The 15619-nt window shown below is 42.1% G+C and overlaps 2 protein-coding genes across 6 annotated transcripts; both read left to right on the top strand.

Annotated features, from left to right (window-relative positions):
* Positions 1 to 2976: 2976 nt before the first annotated feature.
* prdm4 (PR domain containing 4) lies at positions 2977 to 9028 on the top strand. Of its 2 annotated transcripts, none has more exons than XM_054624604.1 (12): positions 2977 to 3047; positions 3386 to 3452; positions 3673 to 3788; positions 3878 to 4066; positions 4330 to 5100; positions 5388 to 5537; positions 5781 to 5899; positions 5987 to 6072; positions 6223 to 6350; positions 6467 to 7021; positions 7217 to 7385; positions 7475 to 9028. In XM_054624604.1, exons 3-12 carry the CDS (start codon positions 3674 to 3676, stop codon positions 7848 to 7850), a joined length of 2658 nt encoding a protein of 885 aa, XP_054480579.1. In that variant the 5' UTR covers positions 2977 to 3047; positions 3386 to 3452; position 3673; the 3' UTR covers positions 7851 to 9028. The 2 variants fall into 2 exon arrangements, with proteins under 2 accessions (XP_054480579.1, XP_054480580.1); XM_054624605.1 differs by lacking the exon at positions 2977 to 3047 and adding an exon at positions 3064 to 3127.
* Positions 9029 to 9388: 360 nt separating this feature from the next.
* On the top strand, positions 9389 to 15464 carry tmem209 (transmembrane protein 209). Of its 4 annotated transcripts, none has more exons than XM_054624613.1 (15): positions 9389 to 9472; positions 9861 to 10022; positions 10158 to 10216; positions 10350 to 10481; positions 10625 to 10854; positions 10980 to 11184; positions 11384 to 11559; positions 11681 to 11752; positions 11896 to 11992; positions 12496 to 12621; positions 12713 to 12810; positions 13252 to 13366; positions 13530 to 13627; positions 14309 to 14382; positions 14600 to 15464. In XM_054624613.1, exons 2-15 carry the CDS (start codon positions 9880 to 9882, stop codon positions 14655 to 14657), a joined length of 1683 nt encoding a protein of 560 aa, XP_054480588.1. In that variant the 5' UTR covers positions 9389 to 9472; positions 9861 to 9879; the 3' UTR covers positions 14658 to 15464. The 4 variants fall into 4 exon arrangements, with proteins under 4 accessions (XP_054480588.1, XP_054480589.1, XP_054480587.1 ...); XM_054624614.1 differs by having other exon boundaries at positions 9406 to 9429; XM_054624612.1 differs by lacking the exon at positions 9389 to 9472 and adding an exon at positions 9479 to 9672.
* The last annotated feature ends 155 nt before the right edge of the window (positions 15465 to 15619 follow it).

Below are 15619 nucleotides of genomic sequence, written 5' to 3'. Positions count from 1 at the left end.
GCCTGCAAGGAATTGTTGCTGGAAACTGATTAGAATCAATCTGTGTCAATGGTGAAAACATCCATTATGGCAGAGGCTTTCATTTAAGTAGCTTCATGTTCTCTATCTTCAGATTGCCACTGAACCATCAAGCCCAGAGTACCAGCACTTGGCTAATTATTGGGTCTTATTCACATTTTGCACAGCCAAACACTTTTTGTTATGGGTATGTCACGCCTTTGTGGCTATCAATGCCATTCTTCCATACCAGCACAGTTCACTTGAACTGCACTCTGCTGGTCCCTCCAAACCCCTTTTACTGGTATACAATAGCATGTTTACTCCCGTCTCCCCCAATTTGTGGTTTTAGTATTCCTGAAAATCTGAAATTGTGAGCTGTTTCCGTGCAGGTCAGCGGAGGTGGGAAGTATAAACACTCAAATAGGTCTCCCTGATAAGTGCATTCCTTAAGCTATTAGGGGAGAAAACTTCCGTAGAACCCTGAGATTTACAGTACAGCAGGTAGGTGGTCTTTGAAGACAGGTAATTGTTCTGAATAGACACTCTTGGTTTGAGGTGTCATTTCTAACTTTCAGGGGACAGTAAAGCCTGTATTACTGTAATTTAATGTCCACTTGGCCCAAACTAAAACATGACACAAAAGTATCAGTTTCAGACAGAATAAGCCTTGTTCATCGAGGGGATCAACATATGTCATAGCAGGAAACCACAGCTGTGATAAATAACATTATTAAATAGCTGCATTAAATTTAAGGGTACTAATTAATGTTATTAGCTACACCGTGCTTCTTCTGCTACAGCAATATTGTCCATTTATTTTGCATTAACCAAAACTTTTGTTTGCTGCATGGCCTTGTACTGTTGAACCCATCCTTTATAGCTTTGAACATTATTCATGATATTAAACGTATTCTGGTTCATCACAATGATTTCATAACATTTTTAAAATGTGGTTAGAAAAAATCACAGTATATGGACCTACACTAAATTAATCTTTTTATACTATCTTAAGAGATGAAGTGCTCAATTTGTCAACTGTGACAAAATTGTCACAATATATATATTTTTTACTATTCGCCTCATCAGTTTATAATATATGGTTAAGATTCTGATCACTGAATATTTCATTTCATGTAATGAAGTGTTTTTCAAATTCACACCCGCTTATAAAAACTACCAACATAACATGCCACCAATATATCAACAGAAAGTATTAGATGCAACAAAATGATGTCATTCACTGTGATTCTGGGTGTAATATCCATCTTCACATAAGGTAAACACTGATGGGTTATTATCCTATAGCTCCATCCATGTAAACAAATTCTCAATGTACATACTTTGGAATAAAGTCAGACAGTGGAAATTGTGTCAATTATACACGTTTTGCTTACTGCACATTTTAATTAATGTATATCACAGAGAGTTAGAGTTAGTAAACTATCCCCCCACTGTCGTTGAGGCCAGTTTGGGATTCTCCATCACTGCTGCAGTCCGTCCTCCGGTTACGAGCATCTCCAAGTGACATCTCCATCCCGGACACGTTTAAACCCAGCAGGCTCTGCAGGTGTTTGATATATCCGATAGCCGCCCGCAGGGTCTCCACTTTGCTGAGTCGTTTGTCCTCAAACTCCTGCGGGAGATGCTCTCTGAGCCGGGCGTAACCTTCGTTCACGCAGCGGACTCGATGTCGCTCCCTTTCGTTCCTTTTCCGGATGAATGCAGGCTCAAAGGAATAATCACACACTCCGAGGGGGACGTGGAAGGGGAAATATGATAATCGTCTGTAGGGTGACCTTTGACCTTGTACAGGGTCGAGGTATGCAGCGTCCAGGTGGAAAGGCAGACCGAGTCGAAGTGCATCCTTGTAGTGAGATCCACTGTTGTCCACTGAGAAGCTCCAATGCTCCATGAACTCCTTACTGTGATAAGACATCTCCCTGAGAATCAAAAAGGAGACGATCTTAGATTAAACAGCTGTAAAATAAATGCAATTCATTTTTGCAACTTACCCTGGCAGCCTCCTCACAGTCATCTCGGGTTTTGAGGACCTTTTCTTTTAAAATCTCCCCACTATATGATTAAATCTCTATTTTTGGAACTTCTTGATGGAGACTTAGTCAGTCTGTGTGTCAACTTGCTTGTTGGGGTTTTGAGTGTGTAGGCATGGTGGGTGTGATCCGGGGCGGAGATGCAGCCATGACTTTCTCATCAAGATAAAACTGTTTACATAACGTTTCCTTGCTTCCGTTGACACAGTTAAACAACTCTTATCACGAAGGTACAAGACAAATAAGGCCTTGACATAAATGACTTTTTGATCGTAAACAACTATTAAATAGATTATATATCAATAAAATAAAAACATTGTTACAAACGTTGCAGACAAAATGCAACAGATTGTATTGTTTCATTTGAAAATACAGTTCACTATCAGTTTATCTGATGTTTATGGTATGCTGCATGCAATTAGGTGATTTGAAAGAATGATCAAATGATGATGAAGAGGAGAATGAAGAGAAATCACATATGGAAATGATGAATTGCTGAGTGTTCTTTTAGCCAATTGCCTCTTAAAGCAGTATTATCTATGAAAGTCTCTCATGAATATTTTATATTTACTGAGATTTTATTTCAGCAGATTTTTTTAAATATGTTTTTTATTTACTGAAGAAATTACTTTTTACTTTTTAAACAGAATTTATGTTAATGAACATATTTTGTATGTCTTTCATTCAATAACGTCACAGTCAGCCTGACAATAAATGACTCTGTAAAAAGTGTTAGGAGTAAAAAAAAGTGTAAGGAGTATTTAAAAAAACCAAAAAAACAGCAAAAGACATCATTACTTAGAACAGGAAAAAAGATGACCTTTTTATTTTGGCCCTATATGACTTCCAGACCCGCTTTTTTTAATGAATCATGACGGTGGAGGACAAGAAGAACTGACCTGTGATCAGCCAAACACTCCAGTCTTGCAACGCCACTGCGCATGCGCACAACGTGCAGTCCAGCGTCATGGCTCCGTGCGGGGAGGTATTGTGCTGGTATGTTGTTGTTTTCAAGGCATCTTCCTTTTCATATAGTCTGTGTCTTTGTAATGAAGCGTCACGTCCCCTCGTGACAGGTATTCCTTAACTTTTAGCAAGCTGAAACACGTGATCATTCTCTGTTTTGACGATGTGTTTAAATGCATGTTAGCCAGGCTAACCTTTACGTTAGCAGTGTGGACAACACTTACTTGCGTTTAGTTGCATAAAGGTCGTTTTGAATTGCATGCTCGCTACTGTTTTAGCTATTTAAATCAGCTGTTCTTTAATCATTCTGATTGGCATGTCGTTTTAAGTTACGTTTTTCATTCTCACCTCTCGTTTTTACTTTACAGGGAGAAACATCTGAAAGCCCCATTCATCAGTACACGGTTACGGATGGGCATCAGTTGTTGAATTCAGGTAACGTTACGCTAACGTAGCTCACACTGCACACACTGTTACAGATAAGGGATCAGTTGTTAATAAAATGTATTCCAATCACAACATAACAGAGCCCAAATCCTTGTCTTAATATTTCTAACTGTGTCTAAATAACAGCTAGGAAAACTCAAACAATCAGCTATTCATTTGGATATTATTTGTCTTGCTGTCTCATTGCTCTGTCTGTGTATAACTCCAGGATGAACGACATGAACCTGAGTCCTGTGGGCATGGACCAGCTCACCGTGCCCTCGGTGAGTGCCAGCCACCTGGGTCTGCCCACCTCCCCGACACACAACCCCATTCCCACTCAAGGTATGAACGACACTACCAGCCAGTCCTGTTTTGCTCAATACAGTATGATTGTTATTATTTCCTCTGACTCTTTATTATTATGGGTTCAGGCATGTCAGTGGCCATCCCCAGCCTGGGTCCTTCCCTGGGCTCCCTTCCCTCTGCCCTCTCGCTGATGCTCCCCATGGGTCCACTGAGTGACAGAGGAGTGATGTGCGGCCTGCCAGAGAGGAACTACTCTTTGCCACCACCTCCGTACCCCCACCTGGAGAGCAGCTACTTCCGACACATATTGCCAGGTGGGTTCTATTTTTGTGTGAGATATGCAACTCATCTCTACATGTTGAAATTCTCAAAGCAGTCAGCCAGATTATTGGGGTTCGGATGATTGTTTAATAGGGCTATATCCCTGATGCTCTAATTTGAAGGGTAGCCGTCCTCCATGTGCCATTTTACCCAACATATTTAAGTTATTGAATAAATCATGCATGCTGCTCAGTACATTCAGTTTGGAATTTTAGTTTCAGCGCTGATCGTGTTCCCTCTTTCTTCCCTGCTGTAGGTATCCTGTCATATCTGGCAGACCGTCCACCACCTCAATACATCCATCCCAGCAGCCTTAACATGGATGGGACCCTGTCGGTGGCCAGCAACAATCCCTCAGGTCTTGATCCCTACAGTGGCCCTGGAGGCCCGCTGGAGCAGGGCCTGGTGCCCATGGACTCAAGACAGGTGAGTGGCCAGGGAGACCTCCACCAGACTGGTGCTCATGAGCTGGACTCAACAGGATTGGCCATGGAGTCACGTGTCAGCAGCCCCATGTCCCCTGACCGGATGGGAGAGGAACTGGCCACCATGGACGGGGTCGGGGTGGTTGTAGTGTCTGACACCCAGCAACAGCTCGGAGGGGGAAGGCAGCCTCAGCAGCATGAGGGATTGACTGGGGTGGACTCATCTGGTGGGGTGATGCCCCTCCATGGACCCCCTGTTCTAGAACTACCGGTGGTGATGGAGCAGGATCATATGGGGGGCAGAGTGGGGAACTCTGGGGGAGGAGGAGCAGGAGGACTCGGGGAGCAGCTCCACTCAAATGGGGAGCTGAACTCCGGCGTTGTCAGTGTGGTGCTCACTGGCTCCATGGCCAGCCAGGGCCAACTGGAGCCGGTGTCGCTCCATGGGCACTCTGGGATGGGACTAGAGGCAGTGAATGTGTCCCCCATCACTGCAGAAGTGTCGCTTGGGCCAGAAAACAACCTGGTGCTTGTCAACTCCACCCTACAGCTAGAGGATTCAAACTCCAACAAGGAGAACATGGTCACTGCCTACACCATCTGTGAGTGTGTATTTGTAATAGTTTCTTCAGAGGTCAAAAAAACTGTATCAATGAATTTAAAAATTGTGTTTTCTAGATCTGACAAAGTTATTAGGAATCATATATAGCTAGGAAGCTTTGGAAAATATTATTCCACCGAAAGATATCATTTAAATAAATCATTGTAAAAATCTGTAATAGATTTGAATTGAATTGAGGACTGTGAGCAAGCACTTGACTTTGCAGTAAGGCAGTCGGTATAAGTGACTCTCACCTGAAGTAACTTTTGTGCTTTTATTGTCTTCCAGGGTGCACACTGTGTGAGCGCTCATATACCTCAGACTGTCCAGAGCATGGCCCGGTCACCTTCATCCCTGACACGCCTATCCAAAGCCGGGCTCGCCTCTCTCTGCCGCGTCAACTGTGCCTGCGCATCTCAGTAGCTGACGAACCGCTTGGTAAGAGGAGAAAACCTCTCTGGATTCCCACATGGACTTTTAAAGCGATACATTCTTGCCTCCTTAACATTGGGCTAAGTTTTGTATCTGCTAGTTCAAAGTAAAAGCACTATTAGAATTAATTATGCCTTTTTATCTAAATATTTATTTTTATTTTTTAATGGGTTGTACATGGGTCGACAAAAAACATTTTGCAGACCATCAATTAGATTACTGACAAAATATGCCTTTTCCCCCCCTCAGGAGTTTTTGCACGGGATGTCATTCCTCAAAGAACCTGCTTTGGACCAATGGTGGGCCAGCACTGTAGCAATGTGGACCTCTCTGATTGGCCAGATAAAGACACACCTCAAATATGGAAGGTCAGTGCAGTGATTATGGTTGGACTGTGGGTTGTCACATTCAGTCCAAAACCATTATAAGTAGGTAAACCCATTTATCTTTTTCAGATGTATCACAACAATGTGCTGGAATTCTACATCGTGACAACGGATGAGAATGAGTGCAACTGGATGATGTTTGTCCGCAAAGCAAGGTATGACACAGAGCTGGAGCAGGATAAAGATGTGCACTTCAATTTTCTCCTTCCAAATTGATCAGCATTATCGCTTTTGGCATGTTATTTCAGTCCAGCCAACGGGTTAATAAAAATTCCTGTTTGCTGTGTTTATGTGTGTGTGTTTAGAACACGTGAGGAACCGAACCTGGTGGCGTACCCTGCCAACGGTAAACTGTTCTTCTGTACAACCACAGAGATCCACCCAGACCAGCAGCTGCTCTTCTATTACAGCCGAGACTACTGCAGGCTGATGGGTGAGATGACAGATGATTAAACATTTATTCTTGATATTTAAAGTAGCCACACTGATCCACTGTTTATCCGGTGATTGATGTTGACCATTCCATACCACCTTTTAATGTCTTCACAGGTGTTCCGCAGGTCCCTGAGGGCCAGATCTGCCATTGTGGCAAAGAGTGCTCCTCCTTCTCTGAGCTCAAGTCTCATCTTGATAGCCATAACAGTAACCACAGCCATAACCAACCTCCACACAGCCACAGTCCATCACAGCAGGACCACTCACAGCAACAGCAACAACCACAGCAGCAGCAGCAGCAAGAGCAACAACCACAGCAACAACAACACACTCACCGGGAAGAGAAGCTTACCAATGGGACCTCAAGCTCCTCCTCTTCCCCATGGCCCTGCCACACTCACGCTGCGGGACAAACAAACAGTGATAACAATAGCAGCAGTGCCAGCAGTAATAGAAACTCTAATAATGTTATCTCCAGAGCAAAAGGTCAGGGTCATGTACGGGAGAAGAAATTCAAATGCAGCATGTGTTCCCGGGCTTTTCTCACATCCACAAAGCTCAACGTGCACTTCATGGGGCACGTGGGGATGAAACCTCACAAGTGTGAATACTGCAGTAAGGCCTTCAGTGACCCCAGCAACCTCAGGATGCACCTCAAGATTCACACAGGTGTGTACAGGGATAACTGAAGTGGAAAATGGTTTGATATTTGTCAACATCTGTCTTTTCAGCTGTCATTCTATAAACCTGTTCAGGCCACATATGAAAGGCCACATATAGAAACGTATAATTAGTTTTTTTCTTTAATAAAACTATTGCTTTGAGTCATTCGCAACCTCTGAAACTCTTTTTCCCTACCAACAGGTCAGAAAAACTACAGATGCACAGTGTGCGAGAAGTTGTTTACCCAGAAATCCCATGTGGCATCGCATATGCTCATCCACACCGGTGCAGAGAAGCTCAAGTGTGACCTCTGTGACCGAGCATTCATCAGGAAACATGACCTGAAACAACACATGTTCTCTCACACACAGTATGTAACTGTTTTTTTGCAGTCTAGATAAACACAAGGGTTATATAATGCATGCATTGTCTTCATTCTATTTTCCTTTTTCACCACAGTGAGCGCCGCATACAGTGCCCAAAGTGCAACAAACACTTCCTCAAGACCAACCACCTGAAGAAGCACATGAACTCTCACGAAGGCCGAAGAGACTTTGTCTGTGAGAAATGCCACAAAGCTTTCCTCACCAAATACCACCTCACCCGTCACCTCAAGATATGCAAAGGGCCCAAGACGGAACGAGCGTCTCGTAAGGAGCGGGAACTAGATGAGGAAGAGGATGAAGACGAGGAGGAAGAGGAGGAGGAGGAGGAGGAGGAGGATGATGGTACAGGAAGAGGAGGAGAAAGACTTGTAGACTCAGCCAGCAATGAAGACTGTGGATTAGATGTTGGAGGATATAACTCTGAAAAGTCCCTGTCACCCCCTCATTGACAACACTGTGCCTTTTGAGATGTCTTGTTTATTTATATGCATTACTACAGTAATACTGTTTACCTCCAGTTTATACCAATTACCAGTTACTTTGTCAAATTTGGTTTGCAACTTTTTGCATTTCATCCATTCCATTATATTATCATGTCGATGTTGTTCTTTCGGTCACTCACTACCCAAAGCTCTTGATCATAGGTGAGGGTAGGAATGTAGGTGGACTGGTAAACCGAGATCTTTGCCTTTCGGCTCAGCTCCCTCTCCACTACAACAGTCTGGTGCAACACCCATATCACTGATGATGCTGCATCAAACTGCCTGTCCATCTCACGCTCAATTTTATCCCTTACTTGTGATAAGGACTAAAGTCCAGCCTCTTTCCAGGAGTTTTGTTCCTGACCCACAGCTATGCGTAGAGGTGAGCCCAACTATGTCCAGTTGATACCGTTCTTTCTCCAACACCAGTCCCGGTATCTTCACCCAAGAGAGGTCATGTTCCTCGTCCCTAGAGCCAGTCTGCGATGCCAGGGGTCGACATGCCTAGGTCTCTGCCTTTTCCTGCTGCCTGGATCACAATGCACCTGACACTTAAGCCTATCTCTGCGATGCCATGAGCCCACAGGGTCACAGGGACACACAAACCCCTCCACCATGTTACTGTGGTAATTCATCCGATTGCATAGTCAATACTTTTTAATTGCCACAGTTTACATTTTCAGAATTTTACAATAAAACATAATATTAAGTCTCGCCCAAGCATATCTGTGCTGGTGAAATAATCTCTGTCATATTATAAGACAACTCATCAAGATCTGACTTAATTTCTACAAAACTCTAATAAGTTAAATTGGTTGATGGGATCCATATAAGCTAACATGCATTCTATGTTATTCAGACTACTTGTTTTTTGTGTCACTCAATAACATGGGATGAATGGTTGATATTCATTTGTAGTTGCACAACAATGTCAATTAAACTTTCTGATGCCATATTCTTGCGTATAAATCCGGATATGTAAATGGCCTTGGCCATTCTTAATTTATTAAAACCAGGTTTTGTACTCTTTTCTTTTTTTAATATTATTTCTGTGTGAATGGAAGTGAGCCTCTTTGTGATATGTCTCATTGTGTGAATGTTGACTTAATGTTATAATTATATTATTTATGTTGTCGCTCCGTCAATGTGTTGCAAAAATGTTTTAATAAATTAACATGTACAGCTGCTTCATGTTGCTGACTGGCTTTGCTCTGCCTGCACCACAGACTACAACTAAGCACCTTAGACTACAACTAAGCACCACAGACTACTAACTAAGCACCTCAGACTACAACTAAGCACCACAGACTACAACTAAGCACCTCAGACTACAACTAAGCACCACAGACTACAACTAAGCACCTCAGACTACAACTAAGCACCACAGACTACAACTAAGCACCACAGACTACAACTAAGCACCTCAGACTACAACTAAGCACCTCAGACTACAACTAAGCACCACAGACTACAACTAAGCACCACAGACTACAACTAAGCGTGCTGCTGCTGCGACCGGAAGTACGAATTGCCACTTCCGGTTAAGGTACAAAACATGCAGCGCCGCAGTTGTCATTCACTTTAGCGTGGTATGAATTATTAATATTTCTACACGTTGTGTTAGTATTTCAGTCATATCTCTTTTGGTATAAAATTCAGTGTTTTTTGGTTGTTGAAATGTACATTGAAACCACACTTCCCCCGCAATTTGGAATTGTTTATATGTAAGCTAGCTAACTTTAGCTATCCGTTTAGCTAGCATGTCGGCTAACCCGCTGCTCTTCTACCCGTAAGTCATGCAGAGTTGTTATGCCACATGGTGTGATTCAATGTCTATCTAAATGATATTGATTTGCACCGTAGACACGCTACGTGTTAGTAGTAACTTATAGGGATTTTTTTTTAAATCTCTTCTTGCATGTAGCTCAATGCTTGCTCGCTTTGTCTCATAGTGTTTTTCTCTGGTCCTTGTCTCAGCCTGAACAGAGCAGATACAATGATGTTAACCCCAGCGAAGGACGGGATGCCCAGTATGATCGACAGGGCGCTGAGGATGAGGAGGGAGGAACAGGCTCGTCAGGTGGTCCTGGCCTGGGCTGTCCTCAACGTGTCTCTAGCTGGCATGCTTTACACTGAAATGTAAGTTGTTTTGAAGTTCAATAATGTGCTGTCTTCCAAACCTGGCCAACCATTAATAAAGCGTCCCACCATCTCCCAACTATCCCATTGCACGGTGAAATGATATGCATGTGTTTTCACTTTCTTTTTTGTTAGGTCAGGGGAATTGCTGAGTCGATACTACAACATCACATACTGGCCTATCTGGTACATTGGTGAGGTCCCACTTCTCTCTTATCTACTAAAGACGTTTCTGGAGTTAAAGTCATACATTTTTTTTTATTAAATTACGCTATACATGGCTTGGCATACGCTTAGTTTGTTCTTCTCTGCTGTCCTTGTTTACAGAACTTGTGCTAGCCTCTCTATTTAGCCTCAATGCCCTCTTTGACTTCTGGAAGTATTTCAAATACACGATGGCCCCCTCCACCATTGCTGTATCGCCTCAGCAGCATCACCTACTTGGTCTGAGAAACACAAGTAAGACTTTTTTTCGTCTGCAAAATTTGTATTTTTCACTCTTTTTGTTTAATCTCTATTTGATTTATGTTAACACACTTTGGTTATTAGTTTTTGAGTATGGGACTTATAAAGTATGATGGTTGTTGTCTGTCCCCTTGCAGGTATTCAGGCCTCTCCGCCACAAAAACCAGAAAAAAAAGAGACCCCAGTCCCGGCCCAGTCGTCTCCGCTGCAGGGCCAAAGTGTGCTGAGTTTCAGCCCCTCTCGGCCGGCCACCACCAGCCCCAAGTTCTCCCCCAGCTGTGTGCCCGGGTACAGCCCTCCTCTCAGTAGCCCATCAACCCCAAACAGTGCAGGCGGGCCCTTTTCCCCCTCAGTGGCCTTTGGAAAGGTACGTCCATTACATCACTTACCTGGCCATCCTGGAGATATGTGGTGGGTCAATGTGATTGATGAATATCCTCAGAAGTAGTTCTCCCCCTTCACATTGAGAGCATTACATTCTTCCTCTAACAGGTGTTGAACTACAGTCCCTCCCCTGGCTCCTCTCCCTACCCGAGCAGCATTGGACCAGCAGAAGGCTCCAGCTTGAGAGCCCGATATCGCACATCCCCGTCTGTATTTAACTCCCCTGGAAGCAAGGAGGACTACATGGAGGATCTGAAAAGCCTGGAGAGGTTCCTCCGCACAGAGGAGGAGAGGAGTCACCGCAGCCAGTTAGGTACAGTATGCAAGTGTTGTAGGAACTTCAGTCTTAATATAAACAGAGCAGGACACTCCTGATTCACTACATTAGACAGGCAGATAAAGAGAGTGCTTTTGCCAATCAATTCTGTAGATGATTAGTAATTATTATCTCCGTTAATGTGGAAACAAATGTAGATATATGTGATCATATAATGATCTGATGCTCACTTTAGGGAGTCCAGAGTCTGTGTCTCCAAGCCACAGCCCAACATTTTGGAACTACAACCGCTCCGTGGGAGATTACGCCCAGAGCCTGAGGAAGTTCCTGTATCAGCCAGCCTGCCGCTCTCAGGCCCCGTCTGCCCACAAGGATGAGACGGACCTGGGCTCCAAACAGGCTGCAGAGGAGGTCTGTAAATTAGTATTGTTTCGTGCTCAATAAATACGATAATACTGATTTTCAAATTGAGACCTGCAAGTCTGTCAGTGTGGAATGTTTCATTCAATATTTTTCCCTCCCTTTTTTTTAGGTGTGGGCCAGAATCACCACCAGTCGTCCTGTAGTGGACCGCATTGATAGCTGGACAGCCAAGCTTAGAAATGTGAGTGTTCAAGCATATTTGCAGAACTACATAATGTAAAAGAAAAGTTTTAAATACATTTTATGTACAATTTTTGTTACAAACCTTCCATCTTCAGAGTAAGAAAATACATCTGAAAGTTAATCTATTTGCGTCTTTTCTAGTGGATCAGTGACACCATCTTGGTCCCGCTGGTCAAGGAAACTGACTCTGTCAACAGCCAGCTCAGAAGGATGGGCTGCCCTGAGCTCCAGATAGGAGGTAAACCTTCTGCAGACAACATGAATCATTGGAAATGTGCTTTGTCCTCGCACTTTTATGGGTTTCAATGAAAAGTGCCAGACATACAGGACCAAAGAATATAAACTTGTCCTAGAAATATTAGATTTTGGTGAGTAATATAATAAAAATGCCACTGGATGAAACTAATTTAATATATCTAGTAATGCTGCTTATTATTAAACCACAGTGAGGACTAAACCTTTTAGAAACATGGGTTTTATATGCTTTTTTGGACAAAAATAATGGGCTATAGTACTTGGCTATCTAAATGCAGAGTTGATTTATTTTTTATTTTAAATGAATATGCCGAACAAGTATATGTACAGCAGGAAAGCAATTCTATTTGGAAACTGTATAATATATATTTTTAATTCAATGAAAAAAAATGATTCTGTAATATGGAAATAACTTAAGTCCTTACTGTGATTTCAATGTATTCTAGTGATTTCTGAGTGTCTAGTTTTCACTCTTTCTTCCACCAGAGGCCAGCATAAGCAGCCTGAAACAGGCGGCAGTGATGAAAGCCTCGTCCATCCCCACAATAAACTCTATTGTTCAGTATCTGGACATCACTCCCAACCAGGAGTATCTAGTGGATCGTGTAAAGGGTAGGTTCAACAATATTATGATTGTGCGAGACATTCTTCATTTCTTAGAAATGTATGTTTTTCATGTGCTTTTTGTATTCTGTTTTGTCAGAGCTGGCCCACAGCGGCTGCATGAGCTCCTTTCGCTGGAATGGTGGTGGTGATCTGAAGAACAGGAAGTGGGACACGGACCTCCCCACTGACTGTGCTGTGAGTTGACACACATAAACACAGCAAGCTTCTGATACCGCCAGATGTTTCCTTGAGTAATTAATTAATAATTTGGTCCGTAACAAGTTTGATGATGTATGATGTCCTCAAATGCCTTGTTGTGTCCGACATTGTCATCAGAAGGGTTTAAATTTTTCTTCACAAACTTGTAGGGATAAGATGGATCGTAATAGCAAAAGTCAGTAAGAGAGCAGGCTTCTCATGCTGGGACTAGTTAGTGTGACAACTTGTTTAACTTTTCAAATACATGCAAATATGTAATTTTACAGACTGCTTAACGGTAAGTGGGGGAAATTTGTCACAGCCTTCTTTGAGTCTATTGACTGCAGGATCTGTGCTGCAAACATGATACAGTATCAGTCTGGGGGGCTTATTATCGGCCAAATACCTCTGCTTAATATTTTTTTTTTGTCCATCTAGATCCTCATGCACATGTTTTGTACATACTTGGACTCCAGACTGCCTCCGCACCCAAAGTACCCAGATGGGAAGACTTTCACTTCACAGCACTTCAGCCACACCCCAGACAAACCTGGTGAGTGGACACGCACGCACACACTAGCCAAACAGGAAGATAAAAAATGTAATGCTGATTTTCACTGTTTGCTTCTTACTTATGAAACACGGCATCTATTTTCTATCTTTACTTCTTTCTGTGGTTTCAGTTCTTGTGTCTCTTTTTGTGTTTACTCTTATAGATGTTACCAAGGAGAGCCTCTTCTGCATCCACCAAAGCAGCACAACTCCCCCTCACTACCAGCTCATCTACCAGGGACATATATACAGTCTACCCAAGGTAACAGCAAAAACAGTGTTCTCATTCTTTTTTCAAAAATAATGTCTCTTTTCTCAGGCTCTTACAAAACTTGAGCTTGTGCTCCTATTTTGCCCACCTGCTATAAGTCAAATCCCCAGTTACAGAAAAAGTTAAAACCATAGACGCTGTAGGAACCATAGACGTGGCGAGGGAGTTCTGATTAGAGAGTGTTAAGATTGTTTAATTTCATGACGTAGGTTAGTCCCAAACAGTTGACTTTATCTCAGAATTGTCCTTGCAAGATTAGGACTGATTTAAAATGGTAGATGGCGTTTTTTTAACACAATATTGATATGTGTCATCACCGTACAGCCATATCATTTAATTCATAGCACAGAAATCATATTTTCTAAGCTTTTTTTCTACCTTTTTCTTGAAATAATTTAATCTTATTGTTTGCTTGCAAGCTTGGGTTCCACCGCATCGACTGATTGTTCCTCTCAATTAAGAGTCAATTAGTCGATTAAGTTCGAAGATGCACTGGACTTGATCTTGTTATACACTGATAAAGCAACGAGAGCTTTGTATCTAGGGCTCTTCATCATACCAGAAATCCCCACACATTTGACAAATATCCCTGAGAAAAGCCAAGAAATGCAGTTCATCAGAACAGATATCTCATTGATTAACTAATCAGGATGTCTTCCTCTTCTATTACAGGGCAGGAACAACTTGTTCCACACAATCCTAATGTTCCTCTATGTCATTAAGACTAAGGAGTCAGGGATGCTGGGGTGAGTACATCTACTTATGCTACATATTTCCTGCTCGTATTTCCTGCTCGACTAGCTCGTATAGTACATGCCATTTCAGAGTATAATGAAATGTTGATTAGTTTTAAACGAAAAGGTCATACGACAAGGCACAGATTGCATTTTGATTTTAAAATGATCTGTTTGACTTTGCTTGTCTTCAGTAGGATAATTAAATATCTTTTCATTTTTTCTTCAGGAGAGTAAATCTTGGCCTCTCTGGTGTGAACATCTTGTGGATATTTGAGAACAGATGATGATGATGATGATGATGATGATGATCATTTACCAAGCAACAAAAAGCTGCAAGTGGATTTTTTTTCTACACTGGTTGGAATACCACCTCATCTTAAGGACTGCTCTTTCAGGGGCATATCAGAAGCTGCACTTCACGTTGAAAGACAACAAATGCATATTTTGGGAAATGTTCTTAATTTTAGTGGTAACATTCTGTATTGTCATTTTAAGGACAAATTTACATTGCACCACAGTGTACTTATGATTCACTGCAGAGCTGTATTTTTTAGCATTCTTTTGGTTTTCTGATTTTTGTATTTTGAAAATGTACCAGCATTGTAAATAATATACCTCAGATTTATGTACTGAATTGTAAATGGCTCAGAGCCATTTTGCATAAAAGCAACTGCAGTATGTGCAGCCTTGACTTTTGTCTCTTCAGCTTCAATAACCTGGTATGCAGTTTTTCTTTTCCCTGCAGTTGAATGGTTGTCTTCTGTTGTAGGCTCCTGACATGCTTGAGGCCACCTACAGAAATTCGACTTGTGAAAAGGGAAGCAATACACAAAATGTTCAAGTATTGAAGTATGCTATTATAATGAAGCTTCCCACAGTAATAGGCTGCAATCCAATGCATAATAACTGTGTACAATGTTAATTCTTTTGATATTTGATGGAGAACAAATGAAAAGCCTTTGAATCACCAAAGTCATTTTTTTGAGAATATAACCTTTGTTACAAAAGCCATTTGGTACATTTCAAACCTTCTACATGTTTGCTTGTTTCAATGATGCCATTTTACATTTGTCACTAGACTTTAAAATAAAATTTGGATATTGAAAATAAACCATCAAAGCATGTTCATTTCCCTCCACATTATGATATATCTTGACTATCTTAGGCATCCACTTGGTGGCAATGTAGTTAATTTTTCAAGACTCGACCTTACTTCTGGTCCCTTTTCCCTCATGACATACTGCAT

The sequence above is a fragment of the Anoplopoma fimbria genome, chromosome 23 (genome assembly GCF_027596085.1).
Source record: "Anoplopoma fimbria isolate UVic2021 breed Golden Eagle Sablefish chromosome 23, Afim_UVic_2022, whole genome shotgun sequence".
Classification (NCBI taxonomy): domain Eukaryota; kingdom Metazoa; phylum Chordata; class Actinopteri; order Perciformes; family Anoplopomatidae; genus Anoplopoma; species Anoplopoma fimbria.
The sequence above is the reverse complement of the archived record's forward strand: the minus strand, read 5'-3'. Positions and strand labels throughout refer to the sequence as shown.